The sequence below is a fragment of the Martes martes genome, assembly GCF_963455335.1.
Source record: "Martes martes genome assembly, chromosome: 4".
NCBI classification, from domain to species: Eukaryota; Metazoa; Chordata; class Mammalia; order Carnivora; family Mustelidae; genus Martes; species Martes martes.
Genome location: NC_137891.1, coordinates 127,461,492 through 127,489,145, shown reverse-complemented (window position 1 = coordinate 127,489,145; position 27,654 = coordinate 127,461,492). Strand labels below are relative to the sequence as shown.

General features: G+C 36.5%; 1 protein-coding gene across 5 annotated transcripts in view; it reads right to left on the bottom strand.

Moving 5' to 3' along the window:
• The window catches only part of ZZZ3 (zinc finger ZZ-type containing 3), a 119,593-nt gene that overhangs the window by 7,421 nt on the left and 84,518 nt on the right, over positions 1-27,654 (bottom strand). For 3 of the 5 annotated variants that reach the window (XM_080801030.1, XM_080801031.1, XM_080801032.1), the window contains 7 exons: positions 17,547-17,685; positions 14,370-14,517; positions 14,171-14,286; positions 13,222-13,293; positions 6,493-6,594; positions 5,757-5,852; positions 3,109-3,261 (listed from right to left, as the gene is read on the bottom strand). In XM_080801030.1, coding sequence (XP_080657156.1) covers positions 3,109-3,261; positions 5,757-5,852; positions 6,493-6,594; positions 13,222-13,293; positions 14,171-14,286; positions 14,370-14,517; positions 17,547-17,685 — 826 coding nt within the window. The remainder of the gene's footprint in view (positions 1-3,108; positions 3,262-5,756; positions 5,853-6,492; positions 6,595-13,221; positions 13,294-14,170; positions 14,287-14,369; positions 14,518-17,546; positions 17,686-27,654) is intronic. The other 2 variants (XM_080801033.1, XM_080801034.1) reach the window with 1 other exon arrangement.

Genomic DNA, 27,654 nt, shown 5'->3' with positions numbered 1-27,654 from the left:
AAAAGGTAAAAGCAAAACGTACCACTGACAGATGAACCAATAAACAAAACGTGGTATATACATACCCCGAAATATTATTCAGCTTTAAAAAGGAAACAATGATACATGTTATGAGATGGATGAATCTTGAATACATCATGTTAAGTGACATAAGCCAGTCAAGAAAGGACAAAACCTGCATGATTCTGAGGTACCCAGAGTAGCCAAATTCATAGAAACAAAGTAGAATGGAAGCTGCCAGACACTGGGAGGAGGCAATGGGGAGGTGCTGTTAAATGGTTCTGAGTTTCAGTTTTCCAGGAATTAAAGAGTTCTGGGGATTGGTTGCACAAAAATGTCAGTGTACTTAACACTACTGAACTATTCACATAAAACTAGTCAAGATGGTAAATTAAAGGTTGTTATGTATTTATCACAATTAAAAATTTTTTTTAATACCCATAAACAGAGTTCCTTGTTATAATTATTTTCAAGTTTACTTAAAGGGGAAATACTATGACTAATTTCAGATGAGGCTAAAATAGTGTACAGATTTTTTTGTTTTTTTAGATTTAATTTATTTATCTGACAGAGATCACAAGTAGGCAGAGAGGCAGGCAGAGAGAGAGGGGGAAGCAGGCTCCCCGCTGAGCAGAGAACCCGATGCGGGACTCGATCCCAGGACCCTGAGATCATGACCTGAGCTGAAGGCAGAGGCTTAACCCACTGAGCCACCCAGGCGCCCCTAGTGTACAGATTTTTAAAGTGTATGGAAGTACATACATGTAATCATATTCTCTCTCTAGATAATGCCTTTCTGAAGAGAAACTGAAATCTGTAAATTTTACCACTAGTAGCTTCATAAATATACATTTGAATAGCTATTTCAAAATAATCAGACTGATTTAAACTGGTTCTCATTTTAAAATAAATTAATTAAATCAACCAAACAAAAGTTAAATCAAATTCAATCTACTACATATATTAATCTACTCCTCAGCTGCCTCAATTTTGTTCATCCTTTAATGCCAACCTGACTACCACTTCTTTTGAGTTCTTCCGCTTAAACTCCAAATCTAAAGTACTTCGTTTTCTTCTTTTTTTAAGTACATGGAGCCCAACAAGGGACCTGAAACTGACAACCCTGGGATTAAGACCTGAGCTTAAGATCAAGAGTTGGATGCTTAACCAACTGCACCACCCAGGTGCCCCTCAATCATTTTAAAAACAAGAAAATAAAGGGAACAATCAAGCAGTTACACTGCCTTTTCCATATGTACCTTCAGGTAATCAAAAAGTTGATGAAGAGGGGGTTACTTCACAGAATAGTCTCTCAAATAAATAATGAGGAAATGAAAGACTATCACTATTTTATAACATCAAATGAATTAATGAATCTACTATGTCCAAAAGACAAAAAAGACAAACAGATTGATAAAAGTACACAAGAAGTAGTCCTGCTTGCCCTAACAAAGAAATCTGGGGGGCGCAGTCTGTTAGGCTGCCTTCAGCTTATGATCTCGAAGTACTGGGACAGAGCCCCGAGTCCAGGCTCCCTGCTCAGTGGGCAGTCCGCTTCTCCCTTTTCCTCTGCCCTTCCCCTGGCTTGTGCTCTCTCTCAAATAAATAAATTTAAAGAAAAAAAATTTTTTTTTTTTTTTTAAAGATTTTATTTATTTATTTGACAGTCAGAAATCACAAGTAGGCAGAGAAGCAGGCAGAGAGAGAGAGGAGGAAGCAGGCTCCCTGCTGAGCAGAGAGCCCGACATGGGGCTCGATCCCAAGACCCTGGGATCATGACCTGAGCCGAAGGCAGAGGCCTTAACCCGCTGAGCCACCCAGGCGCCCCTAAAGAAAAAAATTTTTAAAGATTTTATTTATTTATTTGACAAAGACACAGTGAGAGAGCGAATAGAAGCAGGGGGCGTGGAGAGGGAGAAGCAGGCTTCCCGCTGAGCAGGGAGCCTGATGCGGGGGTTGATCCCAGTACCCTGGGATCATGACCTGAGCCAAAAGCAAATGCCCAACAACTAAGCCACCCAGGTGCCCCAATAAATAAAATTTTACCAAAAAAAAAAAAAAAAAAAAGTTTGACTCTTGGTTTTGGCTCAAGTTGTGATCTCAGGGTCATGAGATCGAGCCAGGCATCAGGCTCTGTGCTCAGCATGGAATCTGCTTAAAACTCTCTCTCCCACTCAGCTCCTACGCCCTGTGCTCATGCTCTCCCTCCCACCCCACTTCTCTCTTTTAAATAAATAAGTCTTTAAAAACAATATAAAAAACAAATCTGAATCTGGCCAATTATCTAGACCTACTTTCAATTTATAGAAAATCCAGGGAGCAGAAAAACAGAATTTCTAAGTGACACCAATTATCTAGACCTACTATCAATTTACAAAAAATTCAGGGAATAGAAAAGACAGAAGAGCTGACAACAAGGAGAAGCAAACAAAATACACACAGTGGTAAAGTCTAATGACCCAATTTTTCAACAAAAAAGTCCTAAGAGGAGAAAAGGGTGGTGAGAAGGGAAGGAGAAAAGGAGGAAATCTATTGTAATTTATGACTAGGGAAATGTGAACTGAGCGCATGTTTGATCGTATAAAGAATTGCCTTTTTATAAACATGGTAATAATATTCTGTTATGTCTGGGACTTGCTCCAAAATAACCCAAGATGGATATGAAGTAGGTAAGAAATACAGATGAAAATAAGATTGCAATAAGCTAATAACTATTGAAGTTGGGTGACAGATGCATGTGGGTTCATTATACTATTCTATTATTGCATATATTCGAAAATTTCTTTTATTATTATATATTACATATATATTTCATTATACTATTCTATTTTCTGCATGTTTTTAAGTTTCCTCTCATTTACATGTTATATCTAAATATATAATAATATAATGATATATATCATTAATATATAATAATTTAACAATGTATTGTTTTTATTTTTAACAATATATTGTTTTTTAAAAAGCCCATAAATCTGACTGGTAATTAAAAGAAACCAACATTCCCTGAAGGGTAGGAATAATTAAAAAATTCTGGTGCTCTCATTCTGTACCCTGATCTGTATAAAACATAGATAAATATGTATTTTATATAAATAGGTAACTTACTGATGCCTCTTCAACAGCAGTGTTCATGTGGCTATGAAAACAGGATCGGTCATCGTCTTCATCCATATATACTGGTGGTTCATGGGAAGTCATGAAAGTGGAAGGTTTAAAGAGATGCTTATTAAGGGGGTGCTGTCGTCTGCTTGTTGAAGACTAAGTGAGAAAAAAAATTTTTAATTGAGACATTGGAAAATCATGAAAAGAATCAAAGATGCTCAAATATAACTATTACTTCCCTCCAAGTCTATCTATTAAAAGGATTTCAGCTCTATTCTTCAGCATAGTCTTATGTGGTTGTTTTTTTCTATAATACCTAGAATTTTAAAAGCACAACTAGATTAAAAAAAAAAATGTAGGGGGAATATCCCAACAGCAGTACAACAGATCACGTGCTATCTAGCTTGTATATGGATCCCCAGCACTGATCACACTCTTGATATTCAAATGCTGAACACTCCTCTTACAGTCACCTTACAGAAGATCAGGGAGGATAAAATAGGCTAAGCCAGATATAAACAATCAAGTAAAAAACACTTCCACAACATGATGAATGTCTAAAAATCCTATGTAACACTGATTGTTTACTGTATGTCAATGTCATCTAATCCTCACAGCACTCCTCTATCACCTCTAATTTAAAGATGGAGGTTAAGTTTCTTGTTCAGGGTGCTGCAGCTGGATAGTGGTAGAACCAAGATTACAAACTAAGCCTGTGAGGGACCAAAGCCCGCACTCTCAAACCACTGTACAGACTGCCTCTCTTCACAGACAGTACAGCCACAAAGAATAACCTCAGCTACAGGCAGAACCATCATTTCATTGTTCCAAGACTCAAACTCTAACTATGGGAAAGAATCGCTGTGTCAGTGGCTGGGCTAGATTGCTATAGTTAAAATGCTAACTTAAAATTCAGTGCACCCAAAGGAGGGAACACATTTAGGTTTCTTTCTTTCTTTTTTTTTTTTTTAAGGATTTTTTTTTTTTAATTTATTTCATGGACAGAAATCACAAGCAGGCAGAGAGAGGGGAGGAAGCAGAGCAGAGAGCCCGATGCGGGGCTCGATCCCAGGACCCCGGGATCGTGACCCGAGCCGAAGGCAGAGGCTTTAACCCACTGAGCCACCCAGGCGCCCCAACATTTAGGTTTCTTTAGTATTCCTTTATCATTCCTAGTCTTAGCTGTGAAAATATAAGGTGTCCAACACATCTAAAGTTAACTTGGAAATTAACCATGAAAATTAGAGCTGTTGAATTAAATATCAAGGTTCCAACATTCCAAAGTTAAAAGATGAACTCTACATATTTGATGCAAGTAATGCTATATTGGGGGAATCCAAAATATTTAAATCAACTGACAAATTAAAACAAGCTTCCAAAACTTGGTAAAAAGACGATAAACAAAACTTGTAAGACATGGAGCTATACAGACAATATTCTTAATGTAAAATCACATAAAACAATAAGGAAGCTCTAACAGAGAAGGGTAACAGCATCAGGTATGCCTTTACCTTCTTATGTGAAGGGTGGCAGTGGTGGTGGAGAGGAAATAGCAGGAAATAAAAGAGGCCAATTGTGTGCTTTAGTTTTTGCAATTAAAGCAAAAAATTGGCTACAATTTGATGCAGTGGTCTATGCAGGAGAAGGGGAACAGCTTTTTCACTGTAAAGAGTGGCAGAGAATAGTAGAAAAGGCCTGGGATCAGAATCAGAGGTCAGTGGTTCTCAGACTCAACTGACTCCATTTACCTTAAAGCCTAGTTGTTTTTTTGTTTTGTTTTGTTTTAAGGCCATATTTTAAAGTAATCTCTATACCTAACAAGGGGCTCAAACTCACAACCCTGTGATCAACTCACATGCTCTACCTGCTGAGCCAGCCAGGTCCACCAAGGCCTAGTTTTCTCATCTACAAAAACACTGTAAGGGTGCCTGGGTGGCTTAGTCAGCTAAGTGTCTGACTCCTGCTTTCAGCTCAGGTCATGATCTCAGGATTGTGGGATCGATCCCCATGTTAGGCTCCATGCTGGGCATGGAACCTGCTTGGGATCCTCTCTCTCCCTCCCTCTCTGCCCCAAACCCCCTTCTCTCTCTTCCCCAGTTTAATTAAAAATTTAAAAGGGGGGGGGCTATAGAATAGTACCTGACATAGAACACTCAATAACAGAATAAAGCTAGCTATTATTAGTAAAGTGCAAGTGAAAGTGGTAATACTACCTACACTTCTAGAGTTATAGTGAGGATTAAATAATGTATTTTAATAAACATTTCTATTTTTGTATTTATGTAGCATATCTAAAAACAGAAACTCATTGTGTTTAACGAAGAGTCAAACACCCTAAAATTTTTAACATCACAAAAGCCTTTCTGATATACATTTAATTTACATCTTTCAAGTAGTACCCACTCACATAAACTAACCTATTCCTAAGAAAATAATGAACATATAGGTCATTCAATTTCAAGGAGTAGTAATAACAGAATCCTACCCTGTGTCCATGACCAGTGTAACAAAATAATTAAAGTCAGATTTTAAAAATAAAACAACTTTGTTCTGATAAATGCCTACACTTTTACATAGCAATTCTGACTTTAAGTTTAATCTAAGGTCTAAAGTTTACTTTCACTATTTTTTTTTTTTTTTTTTTTTTTTACCTTTTTGGAGTATATATATAAGTTTGGTGTTCTGCCTGGGACTGGAATGCCAGCTTTAGTTAGTTTTATGAAATATTTCTGCACTCGGCTAGCAACCTAAGGAAATATGACAAGCCATTTAACATAATTACAAGACATGCAATACCTCAATAGTTTTCTAAAATTAAAATATATCTGTGTATCTTAATGAATGCTAACAATTTAAAATTTATCATAAATCTAGAAATAATTTTAAACTGCCAACAAACACATTTATATTTTAAAATCTAGAGCAAAAAAATCATAAAAATACAGGAAATATGTTTGACTCCAAAGCTAAATACATATTTTCCACTAATGAATGCTTATGCTCATACCATTAAAAACACATCTACTAATCTCAATGACAATGTGAAGAAAACTGATAGATTTTTTTTAGAAAGATAACCAAAGAATACTTCCTAAAAATGTTACAAATCTATTAGCATAGTCTAACCAGAAAATATACAACTCTCTAAACATTCAAGAGACACTAAGTTACATTACATTCTAATGTTTCAGTAATGACTGAAGCAGAACTACTTCAAGTTGTTTCACAAATCAAAATAAATAAATAAATAAATAAATAAAAATTAAAAACCGTATTATAGCATTGTGTAGCTAAAAAATGATGTAGCAGATTTGATGTCACCTGCACTATCTTTCACCAAAAAACTATCAAAACATACCAACAATGTGGGACCATCTCCTCAATTACCTGTTTGGCTGTCCTATTGCCCAGTTCATCTGCTATCTTCTGCCAGCGTCGAGATTCTACTTCTTCAGGAGGGTATTTCAGGAGTAGCTGTTCAAGCTTTTTCTAAGAAACAGAAGACCAAATTTAAGAAAGTTTAATACTGAATTCCATAAATAAATATATTTACATAAATGAATAGATACACTCACACTTCCTTTTCAACTATCTCTCTCCCCAATTTTTGGGGTTAGGTCACTAGAAATCCTCGTAGTAGGAAAAATTTCCATTAAGGAAATTAAGACTTCACAGGAAAAATGAGATTAGAGAATAAATCTATGGAAAACCTTGTAAGATTTTCTATTCACTTAAGTAAAAACACAGTACCCCCCAAATTTAATTAATACTTTATACATCTTTTTTTAAGTTTATTTATTTTAATAAACATATAATGCATTTTTATCTCCAGGGGTACAGGTCTGTGAATCACCAGGTTTACACCTTTCACAGCACTCATCATAGCCCATACCCTCCCCAATGTCCATATCCCCACCACCCTCTCCCATCACCCCTCCCCCCAGCAACCCTCAGTCTGTTTTTTGAGATTGAGTCTTTTATGGTTTGTCTCCCTCCCGATCCCATCTTCTTTCATTTTTCTTTTCCTACCTCCCCCCAACCCCCCACATTGCATCTCCACTTCCTCATATCAGGGAGATCATATGATAGTTGTCTTTCTCAGATTGACTTATTTCGCTAAGCATAATACCCTCTAGTTCCATCCACATCCTCACAAATGGCAAGATTTCATTTCTTTTGATGGCTGCATAGTATTCCATTGTGTATATATACCACCTCTTCTTTATCCACTCATCTGTTGATGGACATCTAGGTTCTTTCCATAGTTTGGCTATTGTGGACACTGCTGCTATAAACATTCGGGTGCACGTGCCCCTTCGGAGCACCACGTTTGTATCTTTAGGATATATACCCAGGAGTGCAATTGCTGGGTCATAGGGTAGCTCTATTTTCAGTTTTTTGAGGAACCTCCACACTGTTTTCCAGAGTGGTTGCACCAGCTTGCATTCCCACCAACACTGTAGGAGGGTTCCCCTTTCTCCGCATCCTTGCCAGCATCTGTCATTTCCTGACTTGTTAATTTTAGCCATTCTGACAGGTGTGAAGTGATACCTCATTGTGGTTTTGATTTGTATTTCCCTGATGCCGAGTGATGTGGAGCACTTTTTCATGTGTCTGTTGGCCATCTGGATGTCTTCTTTGCAGAAATGTCTGTTCATGTCCTCTGCCCATTTCTTGATTGGATTATCTGTTCTTTGGGTGTTGAGTTTGATAAGCTCTTTATAGATTTTGGATACTAGCCCTTTATCTGATATGTCATTTGCGAATATCTTCTCCCATTCTGTCAGTTGTCTTTTGGTTTTGTTAACTGTTTACTTTGCTGTGCAAAAGCTTTTGATCTTGATGAAATCCCAATAGTTCATTTTTGCCCTTGCTTCTGTTGCCTTTGGCGATGTTCCTAGGAAGAAGTTGCTGCGGCTGAGGTCAAAGAGGTTGCTGCCTGCATTCTCCTCGAGGAGTTTGATGGATTCCTTTCTCACATTGAGGTCCTTCATCCCTTTTGAGTCTATTTTCGTGTGTGGTGTAAGGAAATAGTCCAATTTCATTTTTCTGCATGTGGCTGTCCAATTTTCCCAGCACCATTTGTTGAAGAGGCTGTCTTTTTTCCATTGGATATTCCTTCCTCCTTTGTCGAAAATTAGTTGACCAGAGGGTTGAGGGTCTATTTCTGGGCTCTCTGTTCTGTCCCATTGATCTATATGTCTGTTTTTATGCCACTACCATACTGTCTTGATGATGACAGCTTTCTAATAGAGCTTGAAGTCTGGAATTGTGATGCCACCGAATTTGGCTTTCTTTTTCAATATTCCTTTCGCTATTCGAGGTCTTTTCTGGTTCCATATAAATTTTAGGATTATTTGTTCTATTTCTTTGAAAAAAATGGATGGGATTTTGATAGGGATTGCATTAAATGTGTAGATTGCTTTAGGTAGAATAGACATTTTCACAGTATTTGTTCTTCCAATCCATGAGCATGGAATATTTTTCCATTTCTTTGTGTCTTCCTCAATTTCTTTCATGAGGACTTTATAGTTTTCTGAGTATAGATTCTTTGCCCCTTTGGTTAGATTTATTCCTAGGTATCTTATGGTTTTGGGTGCAATTGTAAACGGGACTGACTCCTCAATTTCTCTTTCTTCTGTCTTGTTGTTTGTGTAAAGAAATACAACTGATTTCTGTGCATTGACTTTATATCCTGACACTTTACTGAATTCCTGTACAAGTTCTAGCAGTTTTGGAGTGGAGCCTTTTGGGTTTTCCACATATAGTATCATATCATCTGCAAAGAGTGAGAGTTTGACTTCTTCTTTGCCGATTTGGATGCCTTTAATTTCTTTTTGTTGTCTGATTGCTGAGGCTAGGACTTCTAGTACTATGTTGAACAGCAGTGGTGATAACGGACATCCTTGCCGTGTTCCTGACCTTAGCGGAAAAGCTTTCAGTTTTTCTCCATTGAGAATGATATTTGCAGTGGGTTTTTCATAGATGGCTTTGATAATATTGAGGTATGTGCCCTCTATCCCTACACTTTGAAGAGTTTTAATCAGGAAGGGATGCTACACTTTGTCAAATGCTTTTTCGTCATCTATTGAGAGTATCATACGGTTCTTTATTCTTTCTTTTATTAATGTATTGTATCACATTGATTGATTTGCAGGTGTTGAACCAACCTTGCAGCCCTGGAATAAATCCCACTTGGTCGTGGTGAATAATCCTTTTAATGTACTGTTGGATCCTATTGGCCAGTATTTTGGTGAGAATTTCTGCATCTGTGTTCATCAAAGATATTGGTCTGTAATTCTCTTTTTTGATGGGATCCTTGTCTGGTTTTGGGATCAAGGTGATGCTGGCTTCATAAAATGAGTTTGGAAGTTTTCCTTCCATTTCTATTTTTTGGAACAGTTTCAGGAGAATAGGAATTAATTCTTCTTTAAATGTTTGGTAGAATTCCCCTGGGAAGCCGTCTGGCTCTGGGCTTTTGTTTGTTGGGAGATTTCTGATGACTGTTTCGATCTCCTTACTGGTTATGGGTCTGTTCAGGCTTTCTATTTCTTCCTGGTTCAGTCGTTGTAGTTTATATGTCTCTAGAAATGTATCCATTTCTTCCAGATTGTCGAATTTGTTGGCATAGAGTTGCTCATAATGTTCTTATAATTTTTTGTACTTCTTTGGTGTTGGTTGTGATCTCTCCTCTTTCATTCATGATTTTATTTATTTGGGTCCTTTCTCTTTTCTTTTTGATAAGTCTGGCCAGGGGGTTGTCAATCTTATTAATTCTTTCAAAGAACCAGCTCCTAGTTTCGTTGATTTGTTCTATTGTTTTTTTAGTTTCTATTTCATTGATTTCTGCTCTGATCTTTATGATTTCTCTTCTCCTGCTGGATTTAGGCTTTCTTTGTTGTTCTTTCTCCAGCTCCTTTAGGTGTAGTGTTAGTTTGTGTATTTGAGACCTTTCTTGTTTCTTGAGAAAGGCTTGTACCGCTATATATTTTCCTCTCAGGACTGCCTTTGTTGTGTCCCACAGATTTTGAACCGTTGTGTTTTCATTATCATTTGTTTCCATGAATTTTTTCAATTCTTCTTTAATTTCCTGGTTGACCCATTCATTTTAAGGATGCTGTTTCATCTCCATGTATTTGCGTTCTTTCCAAATTTCCTCTTATGATTGAGTCCTAGCTTCAGAGCATTGTGGGCTGTAAATATGCAGGGAATGATCCCAATCTTTTGATTCCGGTTGAGACCTGATTTATGACCCAGGATGTGATCTATTCTGGAGAATGTTCCATGTGCACTAGAGAAGAATGTATATTCTGTTGCTTTGGGATGGAATGTTCTGAATATATCTGTGATGTCCATCTGGTCCAGTGTGTCATTTAAGGCCTTTATTTCCTTGTTGATCTTTTGCTTAGATGATCTGTCCATTTCCGTGAGGGGAGTGTTAAAGTCCCCTGCTATTATTGTATTACTGTTGATGTATTTCTTTGATTTTGTTATTAATTGGTTTATATAGTTGGCTGCTCCATGTTAGGGGCATAGATATTTAAGATTGTTAGGTCTTCTTGTTGGACAGACCCTTTGATTATGATATAGTGTCCTTCCTCATCTCTTATTATAGTCTTTGGCTTAAAATCTAATTGATCTGATATAAGGATTGCCACCCCAGCTTTCTTCTGATGTCCATTAGCATGGTACATTGTTTTCCACCCCCTCACTTTAAATCTGGAGGTGTCTTCGGGTCTAAAATGAGTTTCTTATAGGCAGCATATTGATGGGTTTTGTTTTTTTATCCATTCTGATACCCTGTGTCTTTTGATTGGGGCATTTAGCCCATTAACATTCAGGGTAACTATTGAGAGAGATGAATTTAGTGCCATTGTATTGCCTGTAAGGTGACTGTTACTGTATATTGTCTCTGTTTCTTTCTGATCTACTACTTTTAGGGTCTCTCTTTGCTTAGAGGACCCCTTTCAATATTTCCTGTAGAGCTAGTTTGGTGTTTGCAAATTCTTTTCAGCTTTTGTTTGTCCTGGAAGCTCTTTATCTCTCCTTCTATTTTCAATGATAGCCTAGCCAGATATAGTATTCTTGGCTGCATGTTTTTCTCGTTTAGTGCTCTAAATATATCATGCCAGTTCTTTCTGGCCTGCCAGGTCTCTGTGGATAGGTCTGCTGCCAATCTAATGTTTTTACCCCTGTATGTTACAGACTTCTTTTCCGGGGCTGCTTTCAGGATTTTCTCATTGTTGCTAAGACTTGTAAATTTTACTATCAGGTGACGAGGTGTGGACCTATTTTTATTGATTTTGAGGGGCGTTCTTAGCATCTCCTGGATTTTGATGTTTGTTCCCTTTGCCATAGTAGGGAAATTCTCTCCAATAATTCTCTCCAATATACCTTCTGCTCCCCTCTCTCTTTTTTTCTTCTTCTGGAATCCCAATTATTCTAATGTTGTGTCGTCTTATGGTGCTGCTTATCTCTCGAATTCTCTCCTCGTGGTCCAGTATTTGTTTGTCTCTCTTTTGCTCAGCTTCTTTATTCTCTGTCATTTGGTCTTCTATGTCACTAATTCTTTCTTCTGCCTCATTTATCCTAGCAGTGAGAGCTTCCATTTTTGATTGCACCTCATTAATAGGTTTTTTGATTTCAACTTGGTTAGATTTTAGTTCTTTTATTTCTCCAGAAAGGGCTTTTATCTCTCCGGAGAGGGTTTCTCTAATATCTTCTATGCCTTTTTCGAGCCCAGCTAGAACCTTGAGAATCGTCATTCTGAACTCTAGATCTGTCATGTTACCAATGTCCGTATTGATTAGGTCCCCAGCCTTCGGTACTGCCTCTTGTTGTTTTTTTGTGGTGAGTTTTTCCGCCTTGTCATTTTGTCCAGATAAGATTTGCTTTCTCCTGCTCTAGAATTCCGCTGTTCTTGGTGAGTGAAGTTGGTCTTGGCTGGGTTTCTTGTTGATCTTCTGGGGGAGGGGCCTGTTGTTGTGATTCTCAAGTGTCTGTGCCGCGTGGAATTGCACTGCCCTTGCCAGGGGCCGGGCTAAGTAATCCGCTCGGGTTTGCTTTCGGGAGCTTTTGTTCCCTGAGCGCTTTCCGTAGAGTTCCGGAGGACAGGAATGAAGATGGCGGCCTCCCAGTCTCCGGCCCGGAGGAGCCGAGAGCTCGGGGTCCCGCTCCTCAGTGCGCCCTCAGAGAAAAGCGCCCAACCGCCTCTGCCTCCCTGACCTCCCGTCGCTCTTGGAGTAAAGCAGTCAATTGCTGGCACTTGGAGAACAAGCGCCCGTTCGCTTCTGTCTCCGTGGCCTCCGGCCACGCTCTGAGACCACCAGATGTTCTCTCAGCCTGCTACTTCTCCGCCATCTTGACTCCTCCCTACTTTATACATCTTAATGATTTCCACTGGCCATCTTTTCTTGCTAGACTATGTATGGGTTTGCCCCTATACATTTGACAAAAATACCTAAATTCATTTGGATTTAGAGAGGACATTTAAGGGACTTTTCCCTCCTTTCCACACGTGGTGTTCCATTCAAATATCTGATTTTTAAATTCTTACTTATCCCCTAAATTGTCCCACAGTTCTAAAGATGCAGAATAATCTGGATGCTTGAAATGAATTTCCTAAATCTTCTCATAAACTGCTGAACTCATTATAGCTCTGGGGTTAATCCTCATATGAAACAGAGATGTGTCTCAAACCTTACCCATGAATAATCCTAGCCACATGCCAAACCGTAACAGAATACTCTGCCGTGGCTTTGTCAGCTCCCCTCCATAATAAAAACAAGAATTCACTTTGACACACTGCTTTATGTGGTCCCAGGTCTGTCTCTCCTTCAAAGCTATATTATGAACACTTTATTCCACCCATTTCACTCTTTTTCAATCCCCTTCCTATAATCCAGACTCCTTCTTTAAAAATCATCCCCAAACTGGAATTCATACATTCTCAGAATCCAAAATTCCTGAGGTGTGAAAAAATAAAGTATACGGAAATAAGTTTAATATTTTCAGTTCTTAGTTAAGAAGGATCATCTACAACAATATGCACTTTAGTCATGATCTGGACTCTAAACTGAACCTTTTTTCTTTAACCTACACATTTAGAAATATTACCTGTTCTTCAACAGTCCACAGTTGGTTAAATGTTTCAGGTTTGGTATCATCACAAAGGCGTCCTCTTATCATCTGTATATAAAATACGGCTTTTGTCAAAAATAACAAAGACTACCATTTCATTGTAGCTAACTAAAACACATGATAGATTTTTTAAAAGATTTTATTTATTTGAGAGAAAGAGAGCACAAGCAGGGAGAGCAGTAGAGGGAGAGGGGAATAAGGCTCCCTGCTGAGCAGAGAGCCCAATGTGGGGCTCAATCCTAGGACCTGGGATCATGACCTGAGCCGAAGGCAGGTCTTAACCAACAAAGCTACCCAGACCCCCCCGTATCATGGAATTTTTTTTATTAATTTCAAAATATTTTAGTAAATTTATTATTTAATGTGTATTTTTTAAATTGTTTACAAAATGTTTTCACATTCCTTTATTTCACTTGGATTTTATACTCCTAGTAATACTATAATACAGATGACAGCAACTTCATCTTAAAGAAAAGGAAACATTACTTTTCCCTTTTGAACCCACATGTCTATTAAGATTCATCTAACTACTAGTGGCAAGCCAGGACTCAAATTCTGGTTAAAAAAACACTGCACAGACCTCTTATTTTTAGGATAAAAGGGTACATGTCACACACTGTAGGGGGCATGTTACATGTACTACTCATTTAATCCTCACACAACTCTACAACACAGGTAATATTAATCCCATTTCATACAAAACAAAACTGCAGCTTGGAGGCTTTAATATAAATGACATCTGACATTCCACAGCTAGTAAGTGGCAGAGCTGGGATTCCAACCCAGATTTCTCTTAACTTCAAACTTCATGTCCCCACTATCTTCAGTGAAAGACTGCTTAAATTTTAAGAATACAAACCAGGAAATGTTAAAATAGTTTGTCTATAGTTCAAATTTTCCTGCTCCAAAGCTTTATACTGTTTACCTGAGGACGACTGTTTGAGCCTTCAGGACCATCACTCAAAGGCAACATAGAATATGAAAGGGACTCTCCATCCTTCTTAGGATCTAAAGGACTTTTTGGTCTGGCAGGTAAACCTACTAAAAAGAAGACCATGTATAGGATTATTAAAGTAAGACTGCCAGATACTTCTCTATTTAAATTCTTACCATGCAATTCTTACCTTTATCGAAAACTAGCTTAACTCTCCTAGTATGTCTTTTACGATTTTTAAATTCTCTTTCAAAGTTCCCAAGGCTATTGGTATATTGGTCCCATACAATCTCGGGCAACTGAACAACTCTCTGTGGATATGGAAGCCCTATATCAGCCTGGGAGAAAAAAAATAAAGTGACAGTCTGAATTTAATTCAAAAAATTATCTACTACAGCCAAATTTTCAGGACTCCAAATCCAAACTACCATCACCTAGACATTTCCGTTCACTGTTTGAATCCAACACCCAATAAAGTTAATACAGTCTAAACATTAAATAGTAAAACGACAACAAGTAGAAGAATGAATTTAATAAGACATAAGCACTATTTTTAGATATAGCTCTAAAGCTCAACTATATAGAAATACTGCAATTTATAACTAATACACTTAAAACATAAATAACCAAGAGAGGTTTTACCTTTAAGAACAGCATATGAAATGTTTGACTGCAAAAGATGAGACTTGACACACAGAATTCATTTTAAATATACCTCCATGTTCATGACTTATTCATAAAATAATTAATTACTTTCACATATATAATTCTTATCACATATACAAAAAATTATGACACCTTGAGAATCAAAACTACACATTGAATCTACTTGGAATTCAGTTACTTAACTAACCATCTTTAGAAATGTCATTAGTTGTCTTAATTACTAAAACCAGATTATAATAAATATCTTTAGATAGGGATCTGGGTTACATAGGTTTATATTTTTTGTCAAGAACTCACAGAATGGTAAGACCCTGAGATCATGACCTGAACCAAAGGCAGAGGCTTATTAACTCACTGAGCCACCCAAGTGCCCCTCAGAATTCTTAATTTTTATTTTGCTTATGATATATTACATTATCACCATCATCATAATAGTACACAGCTTAGACTGGCTCAACTTTTGCATAAGAGTCTCTTTTAAAATAGTAACAGTAATATCAAAGGATGCGAGTAAGCCTTAAATGTTCCTTGCATTCTACATACCAATATATACCACAAGTTTCCTTAATTTCAATTAGGAGTTTTTAAATGTCCACTAAAACAAAAAAATCACATGTCAACAACTTAATTAGTACAGTAAACCTAAAGAAATAAGTAAATTTAAATTAAGTACATATGGTACCTAATTTACAATGGTTCAACTTTGGGATTTTTCAACTTTACAATGGTGCAAAAGTGACACATACAGTAGAAACCATGCTTCAAATTTTGAATTTTAATCTTTTCCCAGGGTAGTGATATGTAGTACAATACTCCGTCGTGCTGCTGGGCAGTAGCAGCGAGCCACAGCTCCCGGTTAGTCATGGGATCACAAAGGTAAAAAACCTATATGCTGACAACTACTCTGTACCCATACAACCACCCTTTTTAAAACTTTCAGTGTAGTACTCAATGAATTACATGAGATATTCCACACTTTATTATAAAACAGGCTTTGTGTTAGATGATTTTGCCCAACTGGAGGTTAATGTTAAGCGTTCTGAGAACCTTTATGGTAAGCTATAAGCTATGATGTTCAGTAGGTTAGGGGTATTAAATGCATTTTAACTTACGATATTTTCTACTTAAGACGGGTTTATCAGGACATAACCCATCATAAGTCAAAATATCTGTATATATAACACACATGCACACACACACAAAATGGAAAAAATCAAACTTCTAAATTAAGTCCTGTAGAAAAATTTCCTTCCAAGGAATGTAAGTCTTTCACAATTACTAAGTATCTGGATTTAATGTAATTGCAAACATTTTGGTTAAAAATTGTTAAGAAGGTCAATATCACATCTCTGTTTCTGAGATAAAATGGAAAGAAATTCACTTCTAAACTAAACCTGGAAATGGAAAACCAACAAATAACCAACCGCATACCAATCTAGTAAAAAAGCCTAATTGTATCTTTTTTGCCCACCAGAGAACATGAATTAAGTAAGGTCAAGGTTAGTAAATTTGTTTACTAATATTAACTTTTCTATCATCACCTATTTTAGTTGAATCAATTTTAAGTAACCACTATAAGTACTGCATCTTTTTGCACTAGCAATGTTTAATTATGGCAATGTAGAATCAATAAACACCTAAGTAGACTCACAGTACAGAGAGGGTATATAGAGTCAAAAAAGTTTAGAAGTTTTAACAAATCAACTTATAAATTCCATATTCATTATGATATTCAATGTTCTGAAGCATGGAAAGTAATGACTGCCAAGTAAATACTATCGCTAGAAAAATCCAAATAATAAATTAATACAACTAAATGAAACAAAGTCCCCAGGGCTGTTCCCTCAACACCTGGTAGACCACTTTTGTGACTCATTAAAAAATGGTAACTAATAACTATACTAAGTTATTGTTTTGTTTTTTTAAGGTGAATACAAAGGTTCTTTTTTATAATTTCTCAGTTTTAATGTTTTCCTACAATGCTGATTAATATTTTGCCCCTCAAATTTATTAAATTAGTGAGTCCCTAATTCAAGATACATACTACAGTATAAATACACATTTGCATTACCACATTTACACACAAGAAAGTTATAAGAACATGAATCACTTTCAAATGGTTAACTGTTAAATACAAAAGTTTTAAGGAAAAAAGAAAAAAGGAATTTTTACACTAAAGAACATTACAAAATTAAGTAAAATTTATACTTCCTCCTAATGGACTTGGCAACCTTAACTTAAAGACATTTAAAATAGTTTTCGTTTTTATCACCAATGTTTTCTATCATGCTATATGGAAAATTATAAAAGTACCTCAAAACTTAAGCAGTGAATAAATCCTGAAGTATTTTTTCTTTTTGCCTTGTTAATCCTGAAGTCATGAAAGAAGGAAAACCCTCTTTTCCTTTTTACCCAAGACAGGAAAGGTAATAGGAAAAGATCCTAAAAATGGCTAGGGAATGGAACATCAAGTTCCTAATATAAATATCCAATTAAACCTCCCAGCTATTTCCATTAGAGTATATTTTGTGGGTTGGGGGGGTGGTGCTTAGAAAAGGCAATATCCTGCCTTCAGTAGTACGGTTAGTAGTAGAAGGGAAAAAAATTAAACATTTAAAAAAGTGTATATCCATATTAAAAGAATAAATCAAGTTATTACCAAATATATCTTAATAAGTCTTAGAAAGTGCTCTATATATACCTTCTTCTGGAGTTTCTCCACAAATCCAATGGGATTTTTTAGTGCTTCTTTCTGGTGTTTGCCTAAACTTTCAAGGTCCTGGACTGCTTGAGAACGTTGAGCTTCGAGTACAGCAATCGTCTGTAACAGTCTCTGATAACTACAGAGACAAAGAAAAATACCTCACTAAAATTTTCTAGTAACAACAATAAATAAAAACTGAGTTCAAGCCATGATCTACTATTAAGCCACACAGTCTTTTTAAAGTTACCTGAAAGAGTTTAGTAAAACATATTACTGGGAATAAATGAGGTCTTCCTGAGTTACGAAGTACCTAGTCAGAAAATATCAGTTAGAGAAAGCAAAGCCTTATTTCCCCATCTTAAGTTTTTAACTCTTGAACCTGAACAAGTACAGAAAATAAGAGGGCAGCCTGACTTTCCAACAAGTCATTAAGAAACTGCCAAGTAAAAAATAAAATTGTAAGGTTTTAGCACTAGGAGGGATCTGCAAATTCAGCCCCTCTGTTGTACTTTGTTGTAATAAGGAATCTGAGGTACATTTTCTTGCCCAGAGTTACACAAACTGTCAAATTAAGACATGATTTCAGGTGTCATGGTTCCCATTTGCTCTTTCTATTATATTTCCACTCTACAGGACATTTACTTTCCAAGCAGTTCTTAAGTACTGAACATTTTTAACAAAGAACGGCCTTAAAGATACTTACTTACTCCCTACCTACAAAGGTCTGCTTAGAACAACACATAATTTTACCCACACAAACCTGCTATTTGTCATTACCCTGAAATCTCACTATGGTATGTATATACTAATTAATTCTCTTTATCTCTCTCTCTTTTGGTTCAAATTGTCCTGCCTCTCTGACTAATGTCTGTTTTCAAATATCAATACACATACGGAAATATGTTCGCCCCAAAGTCCTCAATGTTCAAATACACTTTGCAAAAAGAATAAAAAACAAGTCACTCCAAGTTCGCTTCAAAGTAAGTGGTTAAGTCTTTAACATACAGATAAAGCACAATTTTTCTTTACACCTTCAAATAAATTTCACTGCCTTTCCCAACTAGACTGTAAACTCCATAATGGCAAACACATCTAAGAAGTTCAGTTTTCTTTATCCAGTGTGCAACACACTTCCCAGCACAGAGATGATCAATAAATTATTTTTGAATGAAAAAATAATAGACAGGTCTTAGGTCTTGTGCAATCAAAAAGAATACTGAATCTTCTAAGTTCAGAAGTCAGCAAACTAGAACTTTTCAAGGTAAAACAATGCAATTTTGAGGTTCACAGCCATGGCATAATTGCACCATAGCATTCTCTATCACGACACTTCGCCAGCTCCCTGCTTAAAACATACTTATTCTTGCTCTTGAAATATTTATAATAATTAAGGTAAAAACTAGTAACACTAAAGGGGTAAGACTCTTCCCAAGCTAGAGACACTTCATTTAAAAGTTAGAGCAGAACTGGAAAGCAGGAACCATACCAAGTCACTCCTGGATAAGTTACAGAGGTCAGGTCTAAACCCACTTCCATGAAGCCCCCATTTGCTGTGAGGTGTATGGAGTGTATAAACCCTGCCTGTGCTGGCTGTTTCCATGAGGCAGGCTCACCGAGACACAATCTTAGTATGATGGTAGTGAGCTAAGTACTAGAACCTATCCTCTCTACAATACTCTTAACTGTCGTACTCCACCTCCAGAACTCCTTCCCCACTAGCTGAATAACCAAAGACTTCTCAAGGTGTCTTTATGACTGACCTCTGTTTTAAGCAAGATTCACATACTTCTGTATCATTAATATGAAAATGACTATGAGTCTATTAAACTTCCAGCAAACTGCTGAAAGCACAATAACAATAAGGAACACGTAAGAACAGAGTTATGGAAAAAATAAGCACAGGCTTGAAAAAAGTGCTATAGTCAGTTGTTGATGCTGGGAAAAAAGTCCTCTCCCTGAAACCAATAAACTGTAACAATTTTTATTGTACTTAAATTATTTCAACAGAGATGACAAAATAGAACTCTTCAAACTCTATTTGCTTCTCTTTAATCAAGATAAATGATTAACAAATTGAAATTCCTATATAAACACTGTAAAGTCCAGAATAAGCAAAAAGACTGTAAGAAAGTGGTAAACTCAAGTCTTCCAGACCAGCTAATTTGAATTATTTGAGTATCTGAGTCCTCAGAGATTTTACCAGTAAGATTACCACATATATTCCTACACAGAAATGGAAGGAATCATACAAAACTAGGGAAAAAAACAATATGATACAGACAATTCTATTTTCAATCCCACCCACCCATCCACTTCACCTCCAAACGCAAACTACTAAAAACTGATCCAGACATCAACCAAGACAAGACTCATTTGTTCATTAATTTGATAATTATTTACTAAGAGAATAAGATACTATCCTAAAAGCTTTAGTAACTATCAAAACAAATCAGGCATGGACTTAGGTATAACAGGGGAGCTACAACTACACCAGAGAAGGAGAAAACTGTATGGAAGCGAATGGATGGGACTGGACTTCTTGTTGGGGGTAGACGATGGGTATGTGTGGTACATCATCCTAGCCTACTTTTTTGTATATTTGAAATTCTCCACAATGAATTAGAAAAAGAAAACTTAAACTTTGATCCAAATTAATGGGGGGATTAACCACTGTACTCTTCCTAGGATGGTCAGATCACACCTGCTATTGTATTTAGCTCTGCTTTAAGAGAGACAGACAGGTTCATGAAGAGACAAGGTAGATGAGAAAGAATGTAGTAAGAAATAACAACAGTGTCAAACATTTGCTGAATGCATATACTATAAGCCAGACGTTATATATCTTAAGTATAATAACATAGCCTTCACTATAAACTTACGAGATAGGTACCATTATCACTATTTTACAAATAAGGAAACCAAGGCAAATTAAGTAATTTGTCAAGATCACACCAGCCATTTATTGTGGAGATGTAATGTGAGGAATGGTTAAGACTCTGAGAATTTTTAACCTAAAAAATTAAAACTTCTAATAGAATTTTGTTTCCATCTTTCTTTACTTAACACATGGCTATATAGAAAAGAAAACAGACTTTTACAGGCTATAAAGTATAAAGGGTCAAACCAGAATCAAATTGTGATAAAAGTACAATATGAAGAAAAACACTGTCTCAGCCAAAACCAATAAAAAATGCAGTAAAGCACCCAATTACTACCGATGTTCATACAGATATTTAAAGGAAATTCAAGCACTAAAAATACTGCAACTCTTTAATTCCAGCAAAACTTGCTACTTTCACACTTTTGCTACTCATTCAACCAAGTAATCTGTAGAATGATTTTTTAAATATATATATATTTGTGTGAACACAAGTATAATTACAGCATTCCCACAAGGACAACTCTGTATTAAATCTATCAAGAATTATTTGTAACCCATTTCTAGACTAAATCCACTGCTACAAATAGTAGGCTTACCTGTGGCAAAGGATTATTAATTTTATTGTTTCGTGTCTTCAACATAAAATAAGACAAGTTTAGCTTTTGTACTGTGGAATTATATTTAGTAAATATATTTATATTTATTAAAATATAAATACTCTTCAATTCTACATCTAACTTATATTCACTACCCTTCATTCTTCAAGTCCTCTTGAATTCTTTATTCACATCTGTGAACATAAAACATTTATATACAGGCACTTGAGTGGCCCAGTCAGTTAAGCATTAACTCTTGATTTTGGCTCAGGTCACGATCTTAGGGTTGCAACATCAAGCCCCACGCTGCAGGGAGTCTGTTTAAGACCCTCTCTCTCCCTCTGCCCCTCCCTCTTGCTCTCTTTCTCAAAAATAAATAAGTCTTAAAAAACAAAACATAACAAAACTATCCTAGGGGCACCTGGGTGGCTTGGTGGGTCTTGATCTTGGGGGTCGTGTGGGTTTATGTGCCACACACTGGGCTCCATGCTGGGCCTACTTAAAAAATAAAAATAAAAACAAAATAAAGACAACTATTCTAGATCAGAGGGTCTACAACCTTTAGCCTGTTTCTATAAATAACGTGCTTGTATATTTATTTACTTACTTTGAGAAAGAGAGAGACAACTGGGGGAGAGGGAGAGAGAATCTTAAGCAGGCTCCACAACCAGTGTGGAGCCCAACATGGGGCTCGCCCCGACCCCCTCTATAAATAAAGTTTTATTAGAACATAGCCACACTCATCTGTTTACATAATGTCTATGGCTGCTTTCTAACTACAATGCAGACTGCAATAGTTGCAAAGTGCAATTGATTCTCAAAGCCAAAAATATTTACTATCTGACTGTTTAAGAAAAAATCTGCTAGGCCCTGCTCTAGATTAAAGATACAGGGACGGGGCGCCTGGGTGGCTCAGTGGGTTAAAGCCTCTGCCTTCGGCTCAGGTCATGATCCCAGGGTCCTGGGATCAAGCCCCGCATTGGGCTCTCCGCTCAGCAGGGAGCCTGCTTCCTCCCCTCTCTGACTGCTTCTCTGCCTACTTGTGATCTGTCTGTCAAATAAATAAATAAAATCTTTAAAAAAAATAATAAAGATACAGGGACATAACAACAAGTATAACGTATAATCATGAAACAGGTCCCACAGTGGGGAAAATAAACATTTCGGAGATTTTTCTGGGTAGAGATGGAAAAATATAAATACAGATTGTGGGTTATACCATTTTATTCTATCAATGCCGGACTACTGGAGTATAATAAAGTACTTAAGGTTATACAAGAGAATATTCCTTTTTTTTTTTTTTTAGATTTTATTTACTTATTTGAGAGAGAGTACAGAGAGAGAGAGCAGGAGAGAGAGAGAAAGAGAAAGAGCACGAGGGGGTGGGAAAGGAGAGGGAGAAGCAGGCTCCCCACTGAGCAGGGAGCCCGATGCAGAGCTCGATCCCAGGATGCTGGGATCATGACCCAAGCTGAAGGCAGACACTTAACTGGCCGAGTCACCCAGGTGCCCCAAAGAATATTCTTCTTTTTAGGAGATATATACTCAAGTAAAGGATGATGAGTCTACAATATACTTTTAAATGTCACAGCTTGAAAAAAAAGTATATGGCATGGGAAGGAAGATGAGGGGAAAGGGAGAGAAGGAGAGAATATTTAAAAATGTTAACAATTGATGAATTTAGCTGAAGGGGATACAGATGTCTACATACTATTCTTCTAGATTTTTAACATTTATAATTTCCTAAATAAAAACCGAGTAATGAAGAAGCAACTCATTACATTCTGCTGCTGATAAAGAATAGTTTGATTTTTAAAAAAAAGAATATTTGATTATCCTATGAACACTGAACTTAATTAAATAACACTGAAAAAAACTAGAGGAAGGCAACATAAAAATAAATGTATTCAGGGACGCCTGGTGGCTCAGTAGGTTAAGTGTCCCACTCTTGACTTTGGCTCAAGTCATGATCTGAGTCGTGAGATGGAGCTCCATGTCATGCTCCACGCTCAGCACAGAATCTGCTGGAGAGTCTCTCTCCCCCTTTCCCTCTGCCTCCCCTCCTCACCCAGTGCTCTCTCTCAAATAAATATTGAAAAAATTTTTTAAAATATTCATTTAACTATACTGTACAAAGAAAAGGGAAAGGAGTATAGAAAAACTTATAAGCTAACTAGTATGCTTTCACATGTGTGTACATGTATACAAATGCACACATGTATGCACTGGTGACCAGGAGGAACTAAGAGGAAAAAAGAGCAAGACATATGCTGGATATAATTTTCAACAGGATAAAACTATATAAAGTGAACTGGTTCTCAGGAATAACATTCAGAAAATTTTAAACAATAACAAATTCCATCCTAACACAATTTACCAGTATAAAAGTTTTGGGGAAAATGCTTCGAATTACTCTATACCATCATTTCAATCATGTATGGCATTTCTACTTTCAGCAAAATACTGAGCTTAATTTATACATGACTGAACAGAAATTATTTTGGTATCAGCAGAACTTAGGTATTTTAAAATTATCTATTTAGTAAACAAAAGCTGTATGATACTATTTCTGCCTTCATGAAGGATTTCAAACACTTAAAGTGTAGAACAGCAAAAATTTAATAATTCATAAAATGATTTCTCACTGTGAAAATCTGAAAGTCATTAGAAGATGATCAAAAAGCCTTTTATGATATTCTGTGTTAAGAGAGAAACTAATACCTCAGCTTCTGATAATATGCCTTTCCAGGTATAATGATCAATTCTGTATTGGAAATAACTAAAAATGCTGAATTAAAGACAAGTTAAGAAAAAAAACATGTACCTGTTTATTTTAATATCACGGAAAAACTGGTAAGATACTAAGACTTTTTATTAACAGGCCAAAATCTAAGTGAAGGCATAACTGGATCATGTAAGTCTAGCCTCAATTTTCTGTACTTCACTTGCCGGGAAAACAGAAGACAAAGCCACTGAAGTAGGCAGATGAATAGCATCTCCTATTCAGGCTTCTGTACCTTTCACTCCCATCCCATAGAAGAGAGCTGCTTTGGGACTGAGAAAAGGCACAGATAAGAATTTCAACCACAAAAAACTGTTACCACAAGACAGTCCAAATCATATTACCTGGGTGGCCTTAAACAACCAAAGCCATGAGTAAAGTTTAAAGCAGGGCTTCTGGACTAATGCACACACACCCATCCCACACCGAGATACCCACAGAAGCAAATACAATTTTATCTGGAAAAATACATACTCATCTTAGGCCTCAAGGATAACCTTTAAAGAATTTTCCAAAGAAAGTAAAGAGCTCCTATTTAAAAATTACCAAGCATACAAAAAGCAAGACAGAGAGTAATAAAAGATAGGCTTGAAAACAGCTACAAGGAACAGGAAACTACAAAAACTTACTAAGGTGCTTTGAAAAGGAAGCAAATTCAAATTTTTAAAATATGATAATTAAAACTAAAAGCTCAATGGGGATAAATTTTCTCTTTTAGAAATTTCAGGCAAATTCACTGAAGATAAGCTGGAAAAACTACTTAAAAGCTCTTAAAAGTCACAAAGAGCTAACAGAATCATGACATGGTACCAAATTAAGATCCATGATAAGATGAAAACCAGAAAGTTAAAACATGTCTGGGGGCACTTTTGCCCTGGAGCAATTTATTGATCCAGAAGAGGAAGCTGAGCATTGCTTCTGATAGCTTAAAATGACAAATCAAAACTGGATTGTAGGGCCAGACTACACCCTAGGAGTAAGAGTGAAAAGGAAGTAAACCGCCCTCTCAGAATGGACTAGTATATCTCAGTTCGTAATTAACTAGTAAGGCTGAAAACTTATATACCCCAAGACACAGACATCCCATATGTAGTATGTAGTAACCTCAAGAAACTCCTGAATATACAGTGGCATGTATTTACTGCAGTCTTATTCATGATAATCCAAAACCAGAAATAACCCAAATGTCCACCTAAGAAAAACAGATAAACTGTGGTATAGATATACAATGGAATATTATACAGTAATGAAAATGAACAACATACATCTATGTGTGCCAACACAGATGAATATCATAAATGTAATATATCACAAGAGAGTATAAGCAGTGTGGTTCAAAAACTAAACTTTCTTATTTAGGGATACACATGTAAGTGGTAAAACCTTTTAAAAGAGCAAAGAAGGGGGCACCTGGGTGGCTCAGTGGGTTAAGCCTCTGCCTTCAGCTCGGGTCATGGTCTCAGGGTCCTGGGATCAGGCCCCATGTCGGGCTCTCTGCTCAGCGGAGAGTTGCTTCACCCTCTCTCTCTGCCTGCCTCTCTGCCTGCTTGTAATCTCTCTCTCTGTTAAATAAATCTTTAAAAAAAAAAAAAGAGCAAAGAAGGATTTTCATGAAAGTAAGAAAAGTAAGGAAATGTAACTAAGGAACTATTCACAAAGGAGGACTTCTAGAGTGCTATTCATATTGTGTATCACAACCTGGCCATTCTAACTGGTGTAAGGTGGTATCTCAATGTGGTTTTGATTTGAATCTCCCTGATGGCTAGTGATGATGAACATTTTTTCATGTGTCTGGTAGCCATTTTTATGTTTTCATTGGAGAAGTGTCTGTTCATATCTTCTGCCCATTTTTTAACCTGGATTGTGGTTAAACAATTATAGGCTGTTTGATTTCACAGTTACTCTGTACCTTCATGTATTTCTTTAGTATTATATGCATGAGATATTGCACATTTTTTTTTAAAAGGGAAAGCTTTCTAGGAAGAAAATGTTATAGAGAGAACATTTATACTTTTAGAACTTTATTTAAGATTCACAGAGGAGTCCGGATTCAAGTTCCAGCTCTATCAGCAACTAACTATGGGAGCTTATTCAAGCCACTAAACCTTGGGCCTTGGACTCCTCAGCTACAAAATGAGAAGAATGGACCAGATAAGTAGTTGCAAAAGCTCTTTTCAAGGTGAAAAATTCTAGGATTATAAGCCATATGTTCAATTCTGGTTACTCACTATAAAATGCTAAGTGAAATAAGTCAGTCAGATAAAGACATACACCATATGCTTCCATTCATACATGGAATTTAAGAAACAAAACAAATGAGCAAAGGAATAAAAGAGAGAGAGAGAGAGAGATAATCTAAGAAACAGACTCATAACTCTAATAGAAAACAAACTGATGGTTACCAGAGGGGTGGTGGGTGGTGGGTGGATGCATGAAAACGGGTGATAGGGATTAAGGAGTATACTTGTTGTGATGAGCATGAGTAATGTACAGAATTGTAGAATCACTATATTGTACACCTGAAACTAATGTAACACTGAATGTTAACTACACTGGAATTAAAATAAAAATACAAAAAAAAAAATCCTGGTCACTCATTATTTGATCAGGGATGGACTCACTTAATACTGTATACATTTTAATACAGCGTTGTCACTGTTTTCTTCAACATTCTATTTGAGACCTGAGTTTATCAGCTCTGCCCATATTAATACGTATGCCAAGTAACTGCTCTCAGAGAGGAAAGTTATTTTAAAAGATCTAAGGGAGCGGCTGCCTTTGGCTCAGGTCATGATCCCGGGGTCCTGGGAGGGAGCCCTGCACTGGGCTCCCTGTTCAGTGGGGAGCCTGCTTCTCCTTCTCTGCTGTTACCCCCACTTGTGCTCTCTCGCTCACACTCTCTCTCTCTCAAATAAACAAACAAAATATTTCAAAAAAAGAAAAAGATCTAAGGGATAAGTGTCTCCTGCTTCACAATGTCTACTCATGATATATTACTGGCTTTACTCTCACAGTGGTTACTTCTAAAATGAAATTATGTAAAAATATAATGGCTATGGTTTATGAAGAAATTGGCTGTTCTGGCTGTAGGTCAATGAATAGTGTATTTCCTGAAGGCAAGAATCTTATGGTGCACCTATCCCACTAGTTTTTAAGTATGTCTTATATCTCATTTATTGTATTTTATATTGTGTGATCCTTGAGAGAAAGGCCATTTTTCTATTTCTTGTACTATTCTATAGCACAGTAAGATTCAAGAGACACAGAAAGTGCTCATAAAAATGAAAACAAAACCATGAAAGAATATATGAATAACTGAATAGTTATTTAGGTGACTTCTCAGCAGTTACATGACTGTATAAAGAACACTATTATAATGGTATGTATGTTCTTGTAAGTTTTTTAGGTATGCTAAAGATACATACAGCCTTGGTCCTTTTCCTATGTAAGACTTAGAGGGACAGATAAAAGGCATACTTACCAAATTTATGGATGACATGAAGCTGAGAAGGTTAGCAAATACTGTAGATGAAAAAAATCAGGATTAAAAAATAACAAGCAAGCTAGAATACTAGACAAGATGAAATTTAACCACATAAACAAAAAAATGGTTGAACTACAAAGCAGCCAAACAAGTACAAGATGGCATGAACTTGCCTTAAGAGACACAGAAAATTGTGAGCTCCCCAACTGATCTCAAGTTCAATTATGATGTTAAAGTGTGAAGTAGCTGCTCAAAAACACATAACATTAGCTTAAACTTGTATGAAACCAAACACTTTACCAAGTATGCTCACTGTATATATAGCACTATGTCAGCCATTCTGAAGAATACAAGTATAATCA